The sequence below is a fragment of the Astatotilapia calliptera genome, chromosome 12, assembly GCF_964374335.1.
Source record: "Astatotilapia calliptera chromosome 12, fAstCal68.1, whole genome shotgun sequence".
Lineage (NCBI taxonomy): Eukaryota > Metazoa > Chordata > Actinopteri > Cichliformes > Cichlidae > Astatotilapia > Astatotilapia calliptera.
In genome coordinates, this window is record NC_137433.1 from 26,977,667 (window position 1) to 26,994,807 (window position 17,141).

A 17,141-nucleotide genomic window follows, 5' to 3' on the forward strand; every position below is an offset into this window, starting at 1 on the left:
CAGTATTAGACTAAAGTATGAAATGTAAAACTTAAAAGTCACAAATAGGATAAAATGTATAGTTGTATGTAACTTAACTGGGTTTTCTGCAGTAACTACAGTATATTGCAGCCAACTTGGTCTTGCGAGGAGCTAAAAAAAACACTTTGGGGAGAGAGAATCAGGGCATAAAATTATAATTTATAAACATAACACAAGATGAGAGACTGTTAACGACAATATACATAGCACATGTAATTTTCTACAGTACCGAACTGTACAGTATGTCTACTCTATATATATTTAATATACACAGAGAGATATATAATAATCTGGATGTAAAGTTCAAACTGTATTTCATTGTAAATTCCCATGGCAATGTTCTTCTTATTCTTAAATGTTATTGGCGGTTGGCAAACAACTGATTGGTGCATTACCGCCACCACTAGTATGGAGTGTGGACTGAAATGACGCCCCCACCCCCAAAACAAACAAACAAACAAACAATCAAACAAACAAACAAACAAACAAAAAACCTCAAAGCCTTTCAAACACTCTTCCCGCTTTAAAAACCCGAAATAAAGCCTGTTAACTCCTACTTCCAGAATCCTTTTGCAATAGGTCAACCAGATCCAGTTTCATATTCATATTAATGAGGTTTTGGTTTAATTGTCTCCTCTCCACCTGATATTTCAGACAGTGCAATATCACATGCTCTATAGTTTCTGTTTCTCCACAGAAGGCACATTTCCCCGTATTATGTTTCCCAATCAAGAATAATGTAGCATTTAACCCAGTATGTCCAAATCTCAATCTCTATGACCATCTCCTCTCTCCTGCTCCTTCCAGTGGTTCTCATTTCTCCTACCCCCCTTTGTATTGTATACAACCATCGTCCTCTCCTTTCCTCCTCCTACTGCTTTTGCCAACTACTCCTCATTTCTTGCCTTATGATACTCTTCACTTCAGCTTGACCAAAACTAACAGCCATGTCAACTGTCCCATGTCTTGTGGCTTCCTTCGCCGCTCTGTCTGCCATTTCATTCCCCATTATTCCATAATGGGCTGGAATCCATAGAAACACAACTGTAAGACCCATCATGTTTATTCTGAAAAGTGTTTGCGGAATTTCTGCTAGAGTATCTGCTCTCGCATCTGAGCGACTACACTGTAAACAATAGCTTTTAATGGCCTCATATCCATGGCAATGTTGTTCACTGAGCTGAAATAGGCTATATATAAATAAATGTTGCCTAACTGTTATTGTGAAGTCAGAGCGCGCGCGCACTGACGCACCGGTCAGTTTCTGTTTTGTATTGCCTTATTTATACAACTAAATCCGGAGATTAAGATAATATTAACCAATGTTTAACCAATGAATATGTGTTCGCCGTCTCTCTTCGTTCTCCTGGAGAGAGAGAGAGAGAGAGAGAGAGAGAGAGAGCGAGCATATGGGCGTGAATTTTCCAGGCACCAGCTCCTCCAGGCTGAATTGCAACTCCCAAAATAGCAGCACTGCGAATTCTGGATCCTCTGAGAAAAAAAAATGGCTGAAGTAGTTTCACCAATAACTCGACAAGTAACTAAAGGAAGCCAGGAAAATGTGACCTGTTTTGTGGATATTAATCTCAGAGACGTCGAAGACTGTTTAATTTACGACCGGCATGGAGTTTCTCTTCCGTTCAAGACCCTATACCAAGACAGGAAATCGGTCATAATTTTTGTGCGGGTAGGGAAAACTTCATTTGGCTTAACTTTGCTGATGAGTTATGGGTTCGCATAGGCACCCTACCTTAAGTTGCGTTTTTAACTGGGTCTTGATAGGCTTCAAAGTAGGTGAGCCTAAGTGTAGCTGGCCAGATGCTCCAAGAATTTCCTGTGGTGTGTTGGAAATGGACGAATGAAGAGATCGTTCTTCATAGGTGAAGACAGAGGGATAAATGTTATGGCGCAAGATGTGAATTTTTAAATGCAGTGATCTCTCTCATCACTACAGACTTTTAACATGTTATGTAATATGTGTCCCTGCAGAATTTCTTGTGCTACAGCTGTAAAGAGTATGCTGATGATTTGGGAAAAATACCCAGAGAAGTACTGGAGGTAAGTTCTGTTTAGTAAGGACCATTGCACTAGAGGCTGTCAAAACAAAGAGCACAGCTGCAACACTGGCAGCAAAGGTGCTCAGTTGTAGCAATAGGAGGTCTGATGAGTATTAACATAAATAATTGATCATGAGAAATCCAAAATTCCATGTGTGTTGTTGCAGGATGCTGAAATTAGACTGGTCGTGATAGGTCAGTCCGCTTATCATCACATAAAGGTAATTATTTTGTTATATATACACCCACTGGACACTTGTTCAGCTGCTTGTTAAAGCAAATATCTGATCAGCCAACCACATGGCAGCAACTCAGTGCATTTATGCATGCAGACATGGTCAAAACAACTCGCTGAAGTTTTGAAGAAAGGTGATTTAATTGAGTCTGGTTTTGACATGTGGCCGCTCTATTGGAATTCTGCCACAGTGCCATCTCTAAGGTTTACAGAGAATGGTCGAGAAAAAAAGGGGGAAATATCCAGTGAGCACCAGTTGTCTGTGTGAAAAGTAAGAAGAGAATGTCCAGACTGCTTCGAGCTGATAAGAAGGCACGAGTAACTGAAATAACCACTTGTTACAACCAAAATATGCAAAAGACCACACCTAGAGCCACTCCTGTCAGCTAAGTACAGGAAACTGAGGCTGCAGTTTGCACAGGCTCAACAAAATCGGGCAATAGAGGTTTGAAAAAAAGCATTCTGGTCTCATGAGTCTCCAATTCTACTTCTACATTCAGATGATAGGATCTGAAGTAAAAAAAAGAATGAAAGTGTGGATTGATTCTGAACTGTTCAGGCTGCTGGTGGTATAATGGTGGAAGGCATATTTTCTTGGTACACCTTGGGCCACTTGGAACCAATTGAGTGTGATTTTAAACTCCGCAGCCTTCCCGAGTATTGATCTTGACCACGTCCATCCCTTTCTGACTACAGTATTCGCATCTTCTGATGGCTATTTCCAGCAGGATTACACATCAAAAAGCTCAGATAATCAAAACTAGTTCAAGGAACAAGAGAAAGAATTCACTATTCACTATATAAGAATTTCCACTACTGCAATCCAGTAGAACGTCTTTGGCATGATGGATGTGCAGCCATCAAAGCTGCACCAACTGTGTGATGCTATCAATTCAATATGAACCAAAATCTCTGTTGAATGTATGCCACAAAGAATTAAGGTCTAACTTTTGCAAGGTGTACCTATTACAGTGTCTGATGAGTGTATATAAATATCACAGCAGGCACTATAGTTTTCCAGACAAATGTACTCTTTCTACTTGTTCTGTCATGTAGTCGTTCTGCTTGCTCACGGAGTATCCTTATGAAATATATGTGGACCCAGAGAGGCGCATTTACCAAAAGCTGGGGATGAAGAGAGAGGAGACATTCACAGACTCTGGTATGCAAAAACACTGTTGGAGTGTATAAGTAAGCTTATTTTGAGATGATAATGAAACTTTGTCTTTGTATCTGTGTTTGTGAACTCAGCACAGCCTAGTCCCCATGTGAAGTCTGGCGTTTTTATGGGCCAAATCAAGACTATATGGAGAGCCATGACTAGTCCTGCCTTTGATTTTCAGGGTGACCTACATCAACAAGGTGGAGCCATCATTGCAGGACCTGGTAAGTTGGTCTCTCTCTATATATAATGTCATGTGTTAATGTTGCCACTGCATTATATCTTATATCTTTTTTCTTCACACTCACTGTTTTCTCCCTCTCTACAGGCTCCAAAGTCCATTTTTCCCATCTTGACATGAACCGCCTGGACCACATGCCCATCAACTGGCTCCTTCAGCTTGCAGGAGCTCAGAAAACGATTGACTTCAGCGATAAGCCGAAAATCATTCACATCTAGTTAGGTGCCTGCCTGAAAGTTTCATCCCACGTCACTGCTGTAATCACACATGGAGTGTATATACAATCAGCTTCAAACTCTAAGACAACTAAATGAGTTTCTGTTGCTTCTGTTGAGCATTTGAACTCAACTTGATTGACAAATAGTACATTACAATGACTTTATCAGCTTAACACACACCTCTCTCCTCTTCCCTCAACTGTCTTGGCTTTAATAACATCACTCAAACTGAAAGTGCATGCGGCAAGTTTGTGCAAAAACCGATAAGGCATGTTTTCCTGGCATGATCTGAAAGTGTTCCAAATATCTTCTTGAGAAATCAGTGAATGCTTGGCCTTTGCAGTGTCCCCTTTAAATGTTTAGCAGGGCTGAGGTCCAATGACTGTGGAGGAAAAAGTCAATGTCAGCCAACACTCTTTTTTTGTAGTCTTATATAGTTTTCAAGAAGTTCTTGCAAAACTTTGACAAATAAGACAACACGTCTAATTTGTCATTCTCTTTGTCCAACTCTATAGACAACCCTCCCAGAACTGAATATTTATGTTCTGTTTGTCTTCTTAAATACACCATTATGTTACAGACAGAAATCTCTAACTTGGATTCATCATTACATTGATTCCCCCCCCCCAGTGGTCTACTGTTAAGTTACATTACTGTTGAGGATAGACAAATTGCAGCAAGAAGAGTTTTATCCGTAACAAATATTTCAGTCCCAGCATTCCCAAGTATGTTATTTATTTCAAGGCTAGACACTGACCTGACCAAATGACCAAAAACCTGGGAGAGGTTAGAATCACTGGCCTTGCAAATAGTACAGTTTCATTAAAAAATGCACTACTGGCATTGTCCAGTGTCTCCAATCACATGTCAAGAGCTGATGATGGTTGTTCTTGATGCAGGAGGATTTTCTCTGTTTTCAGTCTGTGGTCTGAAACAGCAGTAAACCCTTATATTCCAGTGTGTTTTGTGGTATAATTATGTGCCTGTTTTGTAGTGATAAGACTGAATAGCAGCTGTTGCACTGATTTTACTACCTTGTCACATTCCCATTGCAATCTGCAAAGTTTATTATATTGTAAATAAAGACATTTTTTTTGTTATTTATTGGCGGCCATATATGCTCTACAGTGCAAGGCCAGAGCACGGTTGCATTCAAATAGGAAAAACTCTGGCATCAAGGACTACATTTCCAATATGTTATCTATTGGTACAGCACCAGCTGCTGCAGCTGAACGGTGAAGGGTGGGCATTGGACATCTAATCCCGATACGTCACTTGCAGGGGATTCAGAAAGCAGAAACCTGCCCCTGTTCACAGACGTCACCACCAGAGAGGTTGGAACGGGTAACTGGAAGCACGCAGACACAGGCAGACCATCGGGGGCGAGACATGACATATTAGCGCGTCGACAACACGAGGACAAGCCGCCGCACTGTGAAGCGCAGGGGTGTCTGTCGCTGCTGCACGGGAATGTCCAGCAGCCCTGAGGAGAAAAAATGAAGCGCAAGAGCGAAAGGAGGCGAGCCGAGTCGAGGAAAAAGCGCTGTGCAGCTCACAGCAGCTCAGAGGCGGAGCCAAACTCTGATATTTACATTGAGATAACAGGTAAGGGGGTCTGCAGAATGCACCCGGTCAACTTTGCGCACAGTTGGCAAATGCACGAAAGCGCGCACTACAGGCGAAACCCCCCCAAAAATGTCGTGCACTGACCATTGTGTGTGAACGTCTTTGATTTTTTTCCCTGCTTTTGTCCTCTCATGGCGACACCGTCTGTCCCTTTAATGTTATTACAGCGGGTTTTGCCTCGATTTACCTTAGCTCCGTGCACATGAAACCTCCAACAATGAGCAGTTTTACTCGGGTATTTAATTTCAGAGCAGGGAATTGCGGCAGAGTTGCACCTTTTTGTTTTATGAAGTCGGTGTGAGGTGCGAGTGCATACTTAGAGGTGGTTTGCTGTATCAATGTCATAAATATCACAGTCAACCCACTGTCAGTTCCATTTATGTTTTATTTTCATATCTTTATGGCGTTTCCTGGTTCCCACATCCTCGGTGAGCTGAAAGAGGGGAGGTTCGTCGAAGTAGAAATCACAAATCTGACTGGCTAAGAGATCGTCCTAGCAACCGCTTGGGCAACGATCCCAGGGCCTATCATGTGTCTAATATCAAGAACTTTAAACTGAACTAGGCGGGGCAGAGCCTGACGTACGCGTTTGTCTACCAATCACGTAGTCCTCTGCATCTCTTGCAGCCAATAGCGTCCCGAGAACCGCCTCAGGGGAGGGGTCGCGCAGAGCTCATTTTTAGCAGAGTACGCACTTAGACACGAAACTCTCCGTCCTTCCCTCTTCGGCAAGTGACTTTCTCCACTTTAAAAGACTAAAGAAACCTTCCTTATCCCTTTTAAATTTACATTTTGCCACTTTAAACTTAACTATTCGCGTTTTATTTTTATTTTTTTTACCTAGCATGCGAAAGTCTCAGTGAAGAAAGTCACCCCGTGTGTTTCTGTATAAAAACGTCATGTTCAAAACAGTTTGCAAGATGACCGCGGACGATGTTTCGTCAGTGTGCATTGAGTTCATCAAAGGTAAGTCGCGAGAAAAAATACTTTTAAAAAGTATTAGACGAAGAGAGTTTTTTTTAATAATCAGCAGCATGCATGTGTTTACATGACAAAAAACAAGTAACTGCCTTTATTTTAATGTTGTCCCCTCCCTCTTCCCCTGTCATGTTCCTCCAGATCAACTGTATTTTGCCATACTTCAGCAAAAGATCAAGAGCACAGCTGAAAGACACTGTTTCTGCATCGATGAAGAACTGGCATATGAGAAGTGAGTAGTCATACTCACCACTTACTTGGATTACTAGTTTCCATATCGTGTGTGTCCCCTTTCTTTCTTTCTTTCTTTCTTCCTTTCTCTCCTTTTGGTCTGAGTGCCATAAAATAGGCACACCTCATGTTATCAAATGCTGATCTTTAACAGTAGGGTTTGTGTGAGTAGATGTGTACATAACTTGCCCCTTACTGTGATGTTACGCAATGTCATGGTGCATTGCAAAAGATATTCAACTTCAAAGCCAGTGGAAGAGGTTCCACTACTTGCTATTTTAGCAACATCAGGGCTTTTAAAGGATGGCTCACTAGGACAGGACTGACCTTTTAAAGTTTATGCTAGTGTTACAAAAAGACCTGGTGCTTGCAGCTTTTTGTCCTGTTCTGATTGACCCATGATGTTTCTAAATATAGCCTTTACTCTGTCAGTGTTTTTACAGTGTGAATCTTGGGTAGCCGATTCTGTCTAGTGAAACTTCCCTAGAGATGATAGCTGGCTGCATAAATAGCCACTGACACACTCTTTGTTCTCTGCTTTCTCTCTCTCCCTCTCTTAGCTTCTATGCGGACTTTGGTCCCCTTAACCTGGCCATGTTTTATCGCTTCTGCTGCAAGCTGACAAAGAAGCTCAAGGTAAAGTAAACTGATGCTCTTAATTTGCAGTTCCTGTAAGGGGGGGGGGGTTCAATCAATAGCTTTTTATACCTACAGTAGGTAAACAAAGTAAAGTAGTGTTTGGGCTTTTATGTAATACAGTCAGCTGTCTTATTGTTTAATCTATGTACCTAATAGTGCAAACATGTTTGCGTTATTGCTTTGTGCTGAGACAGTTTACGTGTATTTGCATGTGAGCTGGAAAAGATGCTGATCACAGGCTGGGGCAGCTGAGCTCCTGTGCATGATTGATTTATTGATGGTTGTCCAGCCTTTTCAATTTAAGATATCTTTGCTTGTTGATCCTTGGTAGACCTAATGAATAATTTTTCAGTTATACAGGTAATCATTTTTTTTTGTCACTCAAATAAATAAAGAATCACCTGTAATTTCATGTTGTTAATGTATTTGTGCAGTCCATTACACTCTCAAGGAAGAAGATCATATTTTATACATGTGGAGATCAGAAGAAGCAAGCCAATGCTGCCTATCTAATAGGCTCATATGCAGTAAGTTGTTTGCAAACATGTGTATTACAAATAACTTATGGACTTGTGCTGTGCCTAATGTAACAGAAATTATATTAGCATGTAATACATATGGCATTTGCTGATTGCACATTTGTATTTATAGGTAATGCATCTAAATATGTTGCCAGAGGAGGCCTACAGTCTGCTGATGTCAAGAAATTCATCATATATTCCATTCAGGTAACAGTTTGCAACACAATTTTTACTCAGACTAATTTAATAATAACAGTTTTAACTGCCATTCGCATTTTAATTTGATTTTCAAGTGTCTCTGACTGAAAGTATAAGTTTCTGGTTTCAGCCTCTCTTCATTAATCAAGGAGACTGTTAAGTGATAAGAGGAGCTGGGTGGGAGGGTTAAACTATACTGATTAAAGGAAAATGATAATAGATTAATTTCTATTCTAGTTATTGTTTTTTCTTAAAGGGGACCTATTAAGCTAAATTTCCAGTTCCAGGTTTCTCTTACTGGACTTTACTAGAGTTTCTCTGCACCATTCACAAATTAAAATAACACTTAGTTATAAATAGCGGACATTGGTGCAAGCTTGTAAAAAAATTTAGCTAATTTTAGCTCCGCCTTTGAGCTAAATTTCTTCTGATTGGCTTACCTCAAAAGCATGTTATCATATCATTATAACTATCCAAAAAGAAGTAAAACATATTGGAAACCAAGGTTATAGAGCAGTCAGAAGCTTAAATTCACATAGGTTTCCTGCAGACATTGTTTAATATAAGCATCCACCATTGTAACAACATGTGTTTAACAGAAAATTTGAAATCATAATAGGTCCACTTTAACATACCTCAATGAAATTGCACAGCAAATTAAATATTGGAGCACTGTTTAGCCCCAACTACAACACAAGATTAAAGCACAATGCTACTGTGGCTCATCAGAATTATGACCGGGACCTTTAAGAGGAGGGGTCACACATGCTTTTTGAGAGGGAAAGAGAGAAAGAGTTCAGAATAAGAAGAAGTGATATCATATTCAGTGTTTAAATGAATATGAAATCCCATGTATGTTGTGCAGAACCTTAAATATGTTTTATATTTTACAGAGATGCTTCATTTGGAACCTGCATGTACAATCTGAACATCCTAGACTGTCTTCGTGGTGTGCACAAAGTATGTCATTTAAAGAATGAATTCCTTTTCTTTGTTGTATTAACACACCCTAACAAAATGACTTTCAATTCAACGCTCCGCTAGGCTTTGCATTATGGCTGGCTCGACTTCTCTAACTTTGATGTGGAAGAATATGAGCACTATGAGAGAGCAGAAAATGGAGACTTGAACTGGATCATTCCAGGAAAGTTCCTTGCATTCAGTGGACCGCATCCAAAAAGCAAAATAGAGAATGGTAATTAAAGTACATTACAGGACTATGTCTCACCACATTTTAACACATCCTGAACTCACAAGAATGTTTTCCTTTCTTATTTTAGGGTACCCTTTGCACGCTCCTGAGGCCTACATCCCATACTTCAGGAAGCACAACATCACTACCATCATCAGACTCAACAAGAAGATGTATGATGCCCGACGTTTTACAGACTCTGGGTTTGAACATCAGGACCTCTTCTTTGTGGATGGAAGCACACCGAATGATTCTATTGTTAGGACGTTTCTCAACATCTGTGAGAACGCTGAAGGAGCCATTGCAGTCCACTGTAAAGGTAGGTTTTTTTTGGTGCAAGACGTACTTGTAGCTACATAAACCTTGCTCGGTTTCCTGTTTACGGCACAATTTCAATGCACACTACTTTTCTTTTGTTTTAGCTGGGCTAGGAAGGACTGGTACTCTGATTGCCTGCTATATGATGAAACATTACCGCCTAACTGCAGCAGAGGCCATCGCTTGGATACGGATCTGCCGACCAGGGTCCATCATTGGACCTCAGCAGAACTTTGTTGAAGAGTAAGTGTTCACTAGAGCAGGACTTTCAAAATGTCACATTTTAAAAAATCTTTAAATACTTTCAAAGTATTTTGTATTGATACATATCTGAGATTAAACTGGATAAATTAACCACAGTTTAAGTTTTATAGCTGTGGTTTGAAACAACACTGTTTCAGGCAACAAATTATTAGATGATGAAAAATCTTAAAGTCATGTGATTTTTGGTTTGGCAAGAAAATCATTGTGTGGTTTGTGTATCAGGAAGCAGAACAGTCTGTGGGCAGAAGGAGATGTTTTCCGCGAGAAGATGCTGAATGAACGTGAGAATGGTAAGATGGCTGTAACCAGGATCCTATCTGGAGTGGATGACATAACCATCAATGGGAGCAACAAGAACAGAGGATCCAAGAAAGAAGAGATGGAAATGGTGAGTTTGAAACTAAAGTCTTAAGTCTTTCATTCTAATAATTCATTCTGCTCATTGTTTTTCTCTTTTTTTTGCAGTACAATGATGAAGAGGAGAGAAATGGCCTAACACAGGGTGATAAATTACGAGCTCTTAAGAGCAAGAGGCAGGCCAGATCATCTTCGGGTTCACTATCGTAAGTATCCAGGCAGCCTGCAAGCCTCATCATGCATCACACCATTGTGCTGTAGTACAGTAAAATGAGCGAATCAGTCCCTTGGATCATTACATGTATACAGTAGTGTTTTTCAAAGCATAAAAAAGATGACCAGGAAGTGACCATGTAGGATTTCTTTGGTTACATTTATCATTTCGTTGGGTAAGCTTTCTGTCTTCCTCAGTAACTTCTTCCAGGTAGTCCGCTTTGGGAGTCGGGTTTGAGGATTTGGCAGGGCTGCCTTCATTTAACCATGCCATACAATTTCATCCTAATACTGTACTTTAAACCATTTGGAATATCTGCATTATTTTAATAACCATGTTTCTTTTTTCAAATTTCATCTCATACGGATAGAGTATAATAAAGTCATCCTATTACCATGTGTAATCAGTGAGGATAAACAATAAGATGAGAAAGTGGTAGCCCAGATACTTAGGCTCAAAGTGACACAGTTGTTTGCAGGGTTGGATTTTAGTTATCTGATATACACTTTTCCAGGAAAAACTGTTTTGTGGGTTGAATTTAGAAAGGCATGAACAATGTGGAAGCTAAAGATGATAGCTCTATGAAAATCTTTTGCTAAAGTGCTGATGGTGTGTAAGCTGTGTTCTTTGGTCAGAAGCTTAAAAAAGTTCAGTTTGGACAAAAGCATATGTAAGCCAAGTCAATATAAAGCTTATCTGTCACTAGGTTATCATGAAATCAGTGTAATTAGGTCACTCATTCAAGTCAACAGAAAGTTTTTCTATAGATAAACTTTGTAGCTGAGACAACAAATATTGATTAGCTTTTCTAATTCTTTGAAAAAAGAAGAAAGAAAGGAAAAAAAGAAACGATCAGCCGTATTTGGACAACTATGACGTGAGCTTCCCGCTCTATGCCAGTGGGGGGTGCTAAAGTGCAAAACCTAACCCTCTACTGAACAACAACGTCATTAAAAGATTATTAAAATTTCCTCTATTGTTGTTTTTCTGCCCAAGTCCACATCATTTGTGTCCATATAATTCAAAGCTGTGGAAGGTTGGTCAGTATGGCAGAGTATGGTTGACCGGCCTCTGCCAATGTACCCATATGGCTTTGGCTTTTGTTGTCCCATGTCAGGCAGGTGGTAGTGTTCTGCTGCAGCCTCATGGGCACGGTGTGGCCGATGTGTTGCCTGCCGTTCAAAAGATAGCAGAGAGAGGCAGAGAAAGAGTTGGGGAGAGGAAAAACAGAGAGAGGATGTGAGGTTTTGTACGTTGGAGGTAAGTGCACGTCAGTTCCTTTCTAGCCGACATCCTCTTCCTGTTTAAAAAAATATATATTGGTAAGCCAGCGAATGGTGTGACAGATTTGAAGTTGTCCTTTTTTTTTTTTCTCTCTCTTCCTTTTCTTTTCTTTTGATGACTGGTGTGAAGAGGTTATGCACTTAGTGGATGCATTACATTTACACGCCTTTCATTATCTGCCTCATGGACACACCGAGCTGTTCTGCTTTGATATCAAGGCATATCTGTGGTATCCTCTGAGTCACAATAAAAGCTCTCAAGTTAACAGCACCAATTATTCAACCAATCACGGTTTTAAATAAGATCGGGATTAGTTGAATTCAATGTTTTATTGCTTTGCTTGCACGACTGACTTGGCTCACATCAAGATAAAGTCTGAATCAGGGAAGCTTTGACCTTGTTCTCATCTGCAGTACGTAATTCCTCATTGCTTGGTAAAGTAGTGAATTTGCCAGCTGATTCATTAATGTTTAGGTGTAAATTGGCAGTAGTTCTTTGGTACTGGACTAAGCTATGATTTCGAGTGTTTTGTGAGTTTAATTAGTGTCTTTAAATTCTGTTATTTGGATAGTAAAATCCTCCAGATCCTCGTTATCACATAAAGCATTAGAAAAACATTGTGGGCTAGGGGCTATGGGCTAGGTAGTTGCACGAAAACAGAGAGTTGAGGCTGAAGGGAGATTTGCTTGCACTACAGGCCATATGCTGCTGCAGGGAATGCATTGCTACACATCTAATGCTCCATTTCCAGCTGAGCATCACCATCTGGCTCCACTGTTTGGTTTATTATGCAACACCAATATGCATGTTAAACTCCAGGGACGATTAGAACGATGACTGTCAGAACTTCTTCACTTTTCTGCCTCTTCACGCATGGCAACAGGCATGAAACCCTTGGACATGCACGCATGCACATGCCTCTGTGTTTGTGTCTAACATGTACTTAATGCTGGGCTGGGATCATTGTCAGTTGCCTGTTGTTTTTCCATTGCTCTTGTGACTGGATCAGTGTATGCATACCATCTGAGCTTTGTTTACTCTTGCAGGAGTCCATCTCTGTTAGCTTCTATTAAAAGTGTGGGACAGAGTTTAGAAATGGGTGCTTAATTCTTGTAGGATCTGACTATTTTTAGATGTTTCTGTTAAACAGAGCCCATCTCCTTCATTGGCAGGCTTATATCAATCACTACAATTTCAGTACCAGGGATACTGTTATCTATTTAATGTCTGTAAATGCTGCCTGGGGTTCTTTTTTTTCCTAGAATCGTGTTTTATTTTCAAGTACTTTTGAGGAGCTTACGATACAAAAAAACTCACTCCTATATTTATTATAAATATGTAGAACTTAAGTAAAATAAAGTTGTTGTTGTTTTCCTCAAGTAAGTTAACCTACTTTAAACTTCCTACATTAGTTGGGTTCTTTATGGCTGACTGCTTATACAACAGAGCAAGTGATGAACAAAAATATGCTGTTTGGCACTGTTGGATGAAAGGCTCTACAAAAGGTGATTCATCTAATCCAGTCCCAGTGGAAAAGCACAACATCAGAGGCTTTATGTCCTGCCCAGACGTCTCTTGTCTCTCCTTCCTTTTTCCCCCCTTTTTTTCCATTTGCTCTTGTTGTTGGATTTGTCCTCCTTTCAGATGGCTGGTAGCCATGCTGCTCTCCTCCCTGTGTAGCCTTGCCCTGTGGTGGATTGTGTATGGCTTCCCTTCTTCCATCCTGCATTTCTGTATAGACGGGTTAGGATTTCAATGAGTTCTACTGCCCGTCAGCCCCCCCAAAACCTGCCCTGCCCCTCCTTCTGGAGCTCTAACTGAGAATGCTGTAAGTGAGCCCCCAGTCTCTTTTTAATTCCCAACCCGAATCAGAAATTTGTTCAAAATCATCTTACTGTTCCTATATTCTTTCTGCAAATACTGTAAAGTCAAAGCTAATGAGCAGAGCCAGTTTTTAAAAATCTAAAACATCAAAGGCTACTGCCTTGACCTTGTCAGCATTTTTTGTACATGATGATTTGTACCATAAACATTCCCATCACCCCGTCACCTTTACACATCATGCTTTGCTGGTTATTGTGTTGACTTATTCCCAACTGTTAAATTGGCAGACAATTAAGAGCTGCTGATGGAAATGACTAAGACAGATCAAGACTCTCTTTAAGTTTTAGTGCCACCTCCTCGCTTTAACTTAGCTCTACTAATCCTACCTGGCTGCTGAATGCAATAATATTCTGTTCACACGGCTAAAACTGTCACATTAAAAACAAAACATTTTTTCTCATTACCATGCAAACCTTTCCCCTGCTATCCACTCTGAAGTGTAGTTCATTACATATACATATGAAGTTTCACATTTTTTACTGCTATGTTACTTTGTCTTCACAGACAAGAGGAGAATAAGATGCACACCAGATCCTCATCACAGTCCCTGAGGTAAAGTGTACAATGTACACACAAAATGCACACCTACATACACATACTGACATAAAGCAGGGCTTAGACTAATGAATATGTCTCCTCTGCAGCGGAGTCATCTTGCAGGCAAGTTTTCAGAGCTGTAAGACAAGTGTTAGCCCATTGGCTCTATCTGACCAGTCAGACAGCAGGAAAAGGACCAGAACCTCCCTTCCAGCCAATGGAACAGGAGGAAGGTCAGTGGAAGAATTTAAATAACACTTATTTGCCCGAACTGACTTTCCCGGATAGACTTTACATACGTTATACAGTTAAAATTATCCACAAAGGTCAACAATGTTTCAGTTTGGATCATAGACTAGACAGAAAACATTGCTGCAGCTGCAATTTGACATCACCCATAATCTGCAGATAGGACATCATGTATATTCAATATGAAAGTGTTTACCTAGTTGCCCCCTGCTGGCCATTATAAATAATGCGTGTTTAAAGCAGTCTGTAGGTTGTATTTTTAACTTCAGTCATTACATGTGAAATTGTACTGTTGTAATAATAATACATGCTTTGTATTTTAATTCCTCTATGTACCATTGAAACTGAAAAAAAAAAACCAAAAATAGAGAGGCTATAGCCACTCATGAGTGCTTGCTGAGTACATTAACAGCTTCCCTTTTCTCTACCAGCTCCCTGTGCAACACCAGACTGGTCAGGTCCCTAGGCAACTTGCATGTCGTGGCTGGTGGCAAAGACCCAATGTGTTGTGAACCATGTGACAGCCATAGACAGACAGCCAGTGTCACAACCAACTTAGGCTCTCCCATCAGCTTAAGCATGGGACAGGTCCATCTACAGGCAAGCTTCCTTAGATCTTCACAAGCCAAGTGGAGATTTGGACTGCATTTGCACAGGAGCCAAAAATTGCAATATGCAAAAAGAGATATGATCTTTAGTGCCTGTGCAAATTCAGCAAAAATTTCAGAGGCTTGGAATACACGTCGTTTCACTTCAGTTTTCAAAAAAAGGGGTTGTGCCATAATCACATGATGTTCCTAGGCTGGGCTGCATCGCCTACTGAAACAAAACCTGTGATTCATTCAAAAAATGTTTCTTGAAAAAAAAAGACTGTTTCCACCAACAACAGTTAAGATCTTACAGTTTAGGTAAAAGTGGAAGCATTTGAATGCATTTTTTTAAATGAAGGAATGGATTAATTATAAACAGGTGAATACTTTCATTGAATTTAATTATTCAGTTAATTTAAGCATTAAGTAAAACAAAATGGTACTGCAGATCCTTTCAGTGTAGAGAAATTTGCATTTTTTTCATCATGACAGAAGGCTAATGAGGTTTACATAGAGAAACTAAATACTATTAATAAATATTGTTTTATGAATTTGATGAAGGTGCAACCCAGCTCAGATTCTTTACTCAGATGAACTAACCTTTATATATAACTGGATATTGTCCAGGTCTAACATGTAGTAAATCTGATGGTGCATATGTACCACTATCAGGATGCCAAATTAAATTCCACTTGGCACAATCCCCCTGCTGCTTCATTCAAACATTTTCCCTGCATGTTCTCTGAGAACAGTTTGTTTGAGAGTATGGCTGGCTATAGCTTCTCTAGACTTTGTGCGCCTCACTTCACTCTGCCTTTGGCCTGTTGTTACCACTCTGTAGCCATGTGTGCATTCTTTTCTTGAGCCAATCTTTAATGTTCACCTCCCTTCTTTTCCTCCTTTTACGTTTCATATATGCAACAGACGTACCGTCTCCAGAGGATGTAAAGCTCGCAGCTCTTTGCAATCCATTAGGTTTTCCAGGCTATGGTATCTACCGCTTCACTTTTCTGTCTTGCATTTACTCTAGTATTGTAATGATTTAATCTTAAATAACTCTATTTTTCCCCCTTCTTCTTTGTAGTCACTCCATACCCAAACCTAGAGCTCCTCTACTGCGGTGAGCCTGTGGATCTGGAAAATCTGATACATTACCTTCTATACAGCTGACGTGGGGAGAAGAGACGTTACAGAAACACCACAAATACTTCATTCAAAATTTTATGATTACAAGCCATTTTATCCATAGGACTCTTTTTAAACATAGAATCATGAACTGAACTGCTAGTTTTAATCATTGCCTGGTTGTTTCTACTTAACTGAAGCATGCAGTAGCAGCATCAGATCGAATCATTGTATGAATGTGTGGATCCAGGAGTTTTCCTCCAAAATGAGCACTGTGCAGAACTTATTCTGATAAGGGTTCATGGTGGGAAGTATTTGATAGAATTGGCCTTTAATTTGTCCCGAGTCCCTGATCTTGGGCCTTGCATTGTGTGTTTGCCATGGACATAGTTAAGTCTATTGGCAGTAATTCCATCACAAAATGGTAAATGGCCTGTATTTGTATAGCGCTTTTCTAGTCCCTAAGGACCCCAAAGTGCTTTACACATTCAGTCATCCACCCATTCACACACTGGTGATGGCAAGCTACATTGTAGCCACAGCCACCCTGGGGCGCACTGACAGAGGCGAGGCTGCCGGACACTGGCGCCACCGGGCCCTCTGACCACCACCAGTAGGCAACGGGTGAAGTGTCTTGCCCAAGGACAACGACAGAGACTGTCCAAGCCGGGGCTCGAACTCTCAACCTTCCGATTACAAGGCGACATGTGCATTTGTACCTCTATTGAATATCTGATGTCTCTTACTTGTGAAGCTTTTCAGCTCCTGTACTTAAACTGTAAATATGTCAACATTTGATATACTCTGTATTTTGTAAATATTTTGTACTGTTAGATCATCCTATAAATGAGTGGGTGGTCCTAACGGGGCCTGGTCTAACTCACCTTCATAATCCATGGAAGACATTTGCTTGAAGCACATAGAATCATACTTTTTAATAAATGTATACCCAAGTATGTCTCTGGCTTAGTCCTTTCATTACATGTTTTAAGCACAATTA

At 40.2% G+C, this 17,141-nt stretch overlaps 2 protein-coding genes across 21 annotated transcripts; both read left to right on the forward strand.

The window, feature by feature from the left end:
* The first annotated feature begins 1,422 nt into the window (after nucleotides 1-1,422).
* prxl2c (peroxiredoxin like 2C) lies at nucleotides 1,423-5,034 on the forward strand. Of its 2 annotated transcripts, XM_026186365.2 has the most exons (6): nucleotides 1,425-1,708; nucleotides 2,011-2,079; nucleotides 2,246-2,299; nucleotides 3,370-3,475; nucleotides 3,565-3,699; nucleotides 3,804-5,034. In XM_026186365.2, the coding sequence occupies exons 1-6, from the start codon at nucleotides 1,526-1,528 to the stop codon at nucleotides 3,932-3,934; spliced, it is 678 nt and encodes a 225-aa protein (XP_026042150.1). In that variant the 5' UTR covers nucleotides 1,425-1,525; the 3' UTR covers nucleotides 3,935-5,034. The 2 variants fall into 2 exon arrangements, with proteins under 2 accessions (XP_026042151.1, XP_026042150.1); XM_026186366.2 differs by lacking the exon at nucleotides 2,246-2,299 and having other exon boundaries at nucleotides 1,423-1,708.
* cdc14b (cell division cycle 14B) lies at nucleotides 4,979-17,097 on the forward strand. Of its 19 annotated transcripts, XM_080309284.1 has the most exons (17): nucleotides 5,426-5,539; nucleotides 6,405-6,526; nucleotides 6,680-6,770; nucleotides 7,330-7,405; nucleotides 7,843-7,935; nucleotides 8,060-8,136; nucleotides 9,021-9,087; nucleotides 9,172-9,322; nucleotides 9,408-9,638; nucleotides 9,742-9,880; nucleotides 10,124-10,289; nucleotides 10,367-10,464; nucleotides 14,145-14,192; nucleotides 14,285-14,410; nucleotides 14,858-15,026; nucleotides 15,941-16,006; nucleotides 16,101-17,097. In XM_080309284.1, exons 2-16 carry the CDS (start codon nucleotides 6,460-6,462, stop codon nucleotides 15,962-15,964), a joined length of 1,623 nt encoding a protein of 540 aa, XP_080165410.1. In that variant the 5' UTR covers nucleotides 5,426-5,539; nucleotides 6,405-6,459; the 3' UTR covers nucleotides 15,965-16,006; nucleotides 16,101-17,097. The 19 variants fall into 19 exon arrangements, 14 of the variants coding, with proteins under 14 accessions (XP_026042140.1, XP_026042141.1, XP_026042143.1 ...); XM_026186355.2 differs by lacking the exon at nucleotides 6,405-6,526 and having other exon boundaries at nucleotides 4,979-5,539; XM_026186357.2 differs by lacking the exon at nucleotides 5,426-5,539 and having other exon boundaries at nucleotides 6,238-6,526.
* Nucleotides 17,098-17,141: the final 44 nt, after the last annotated feature.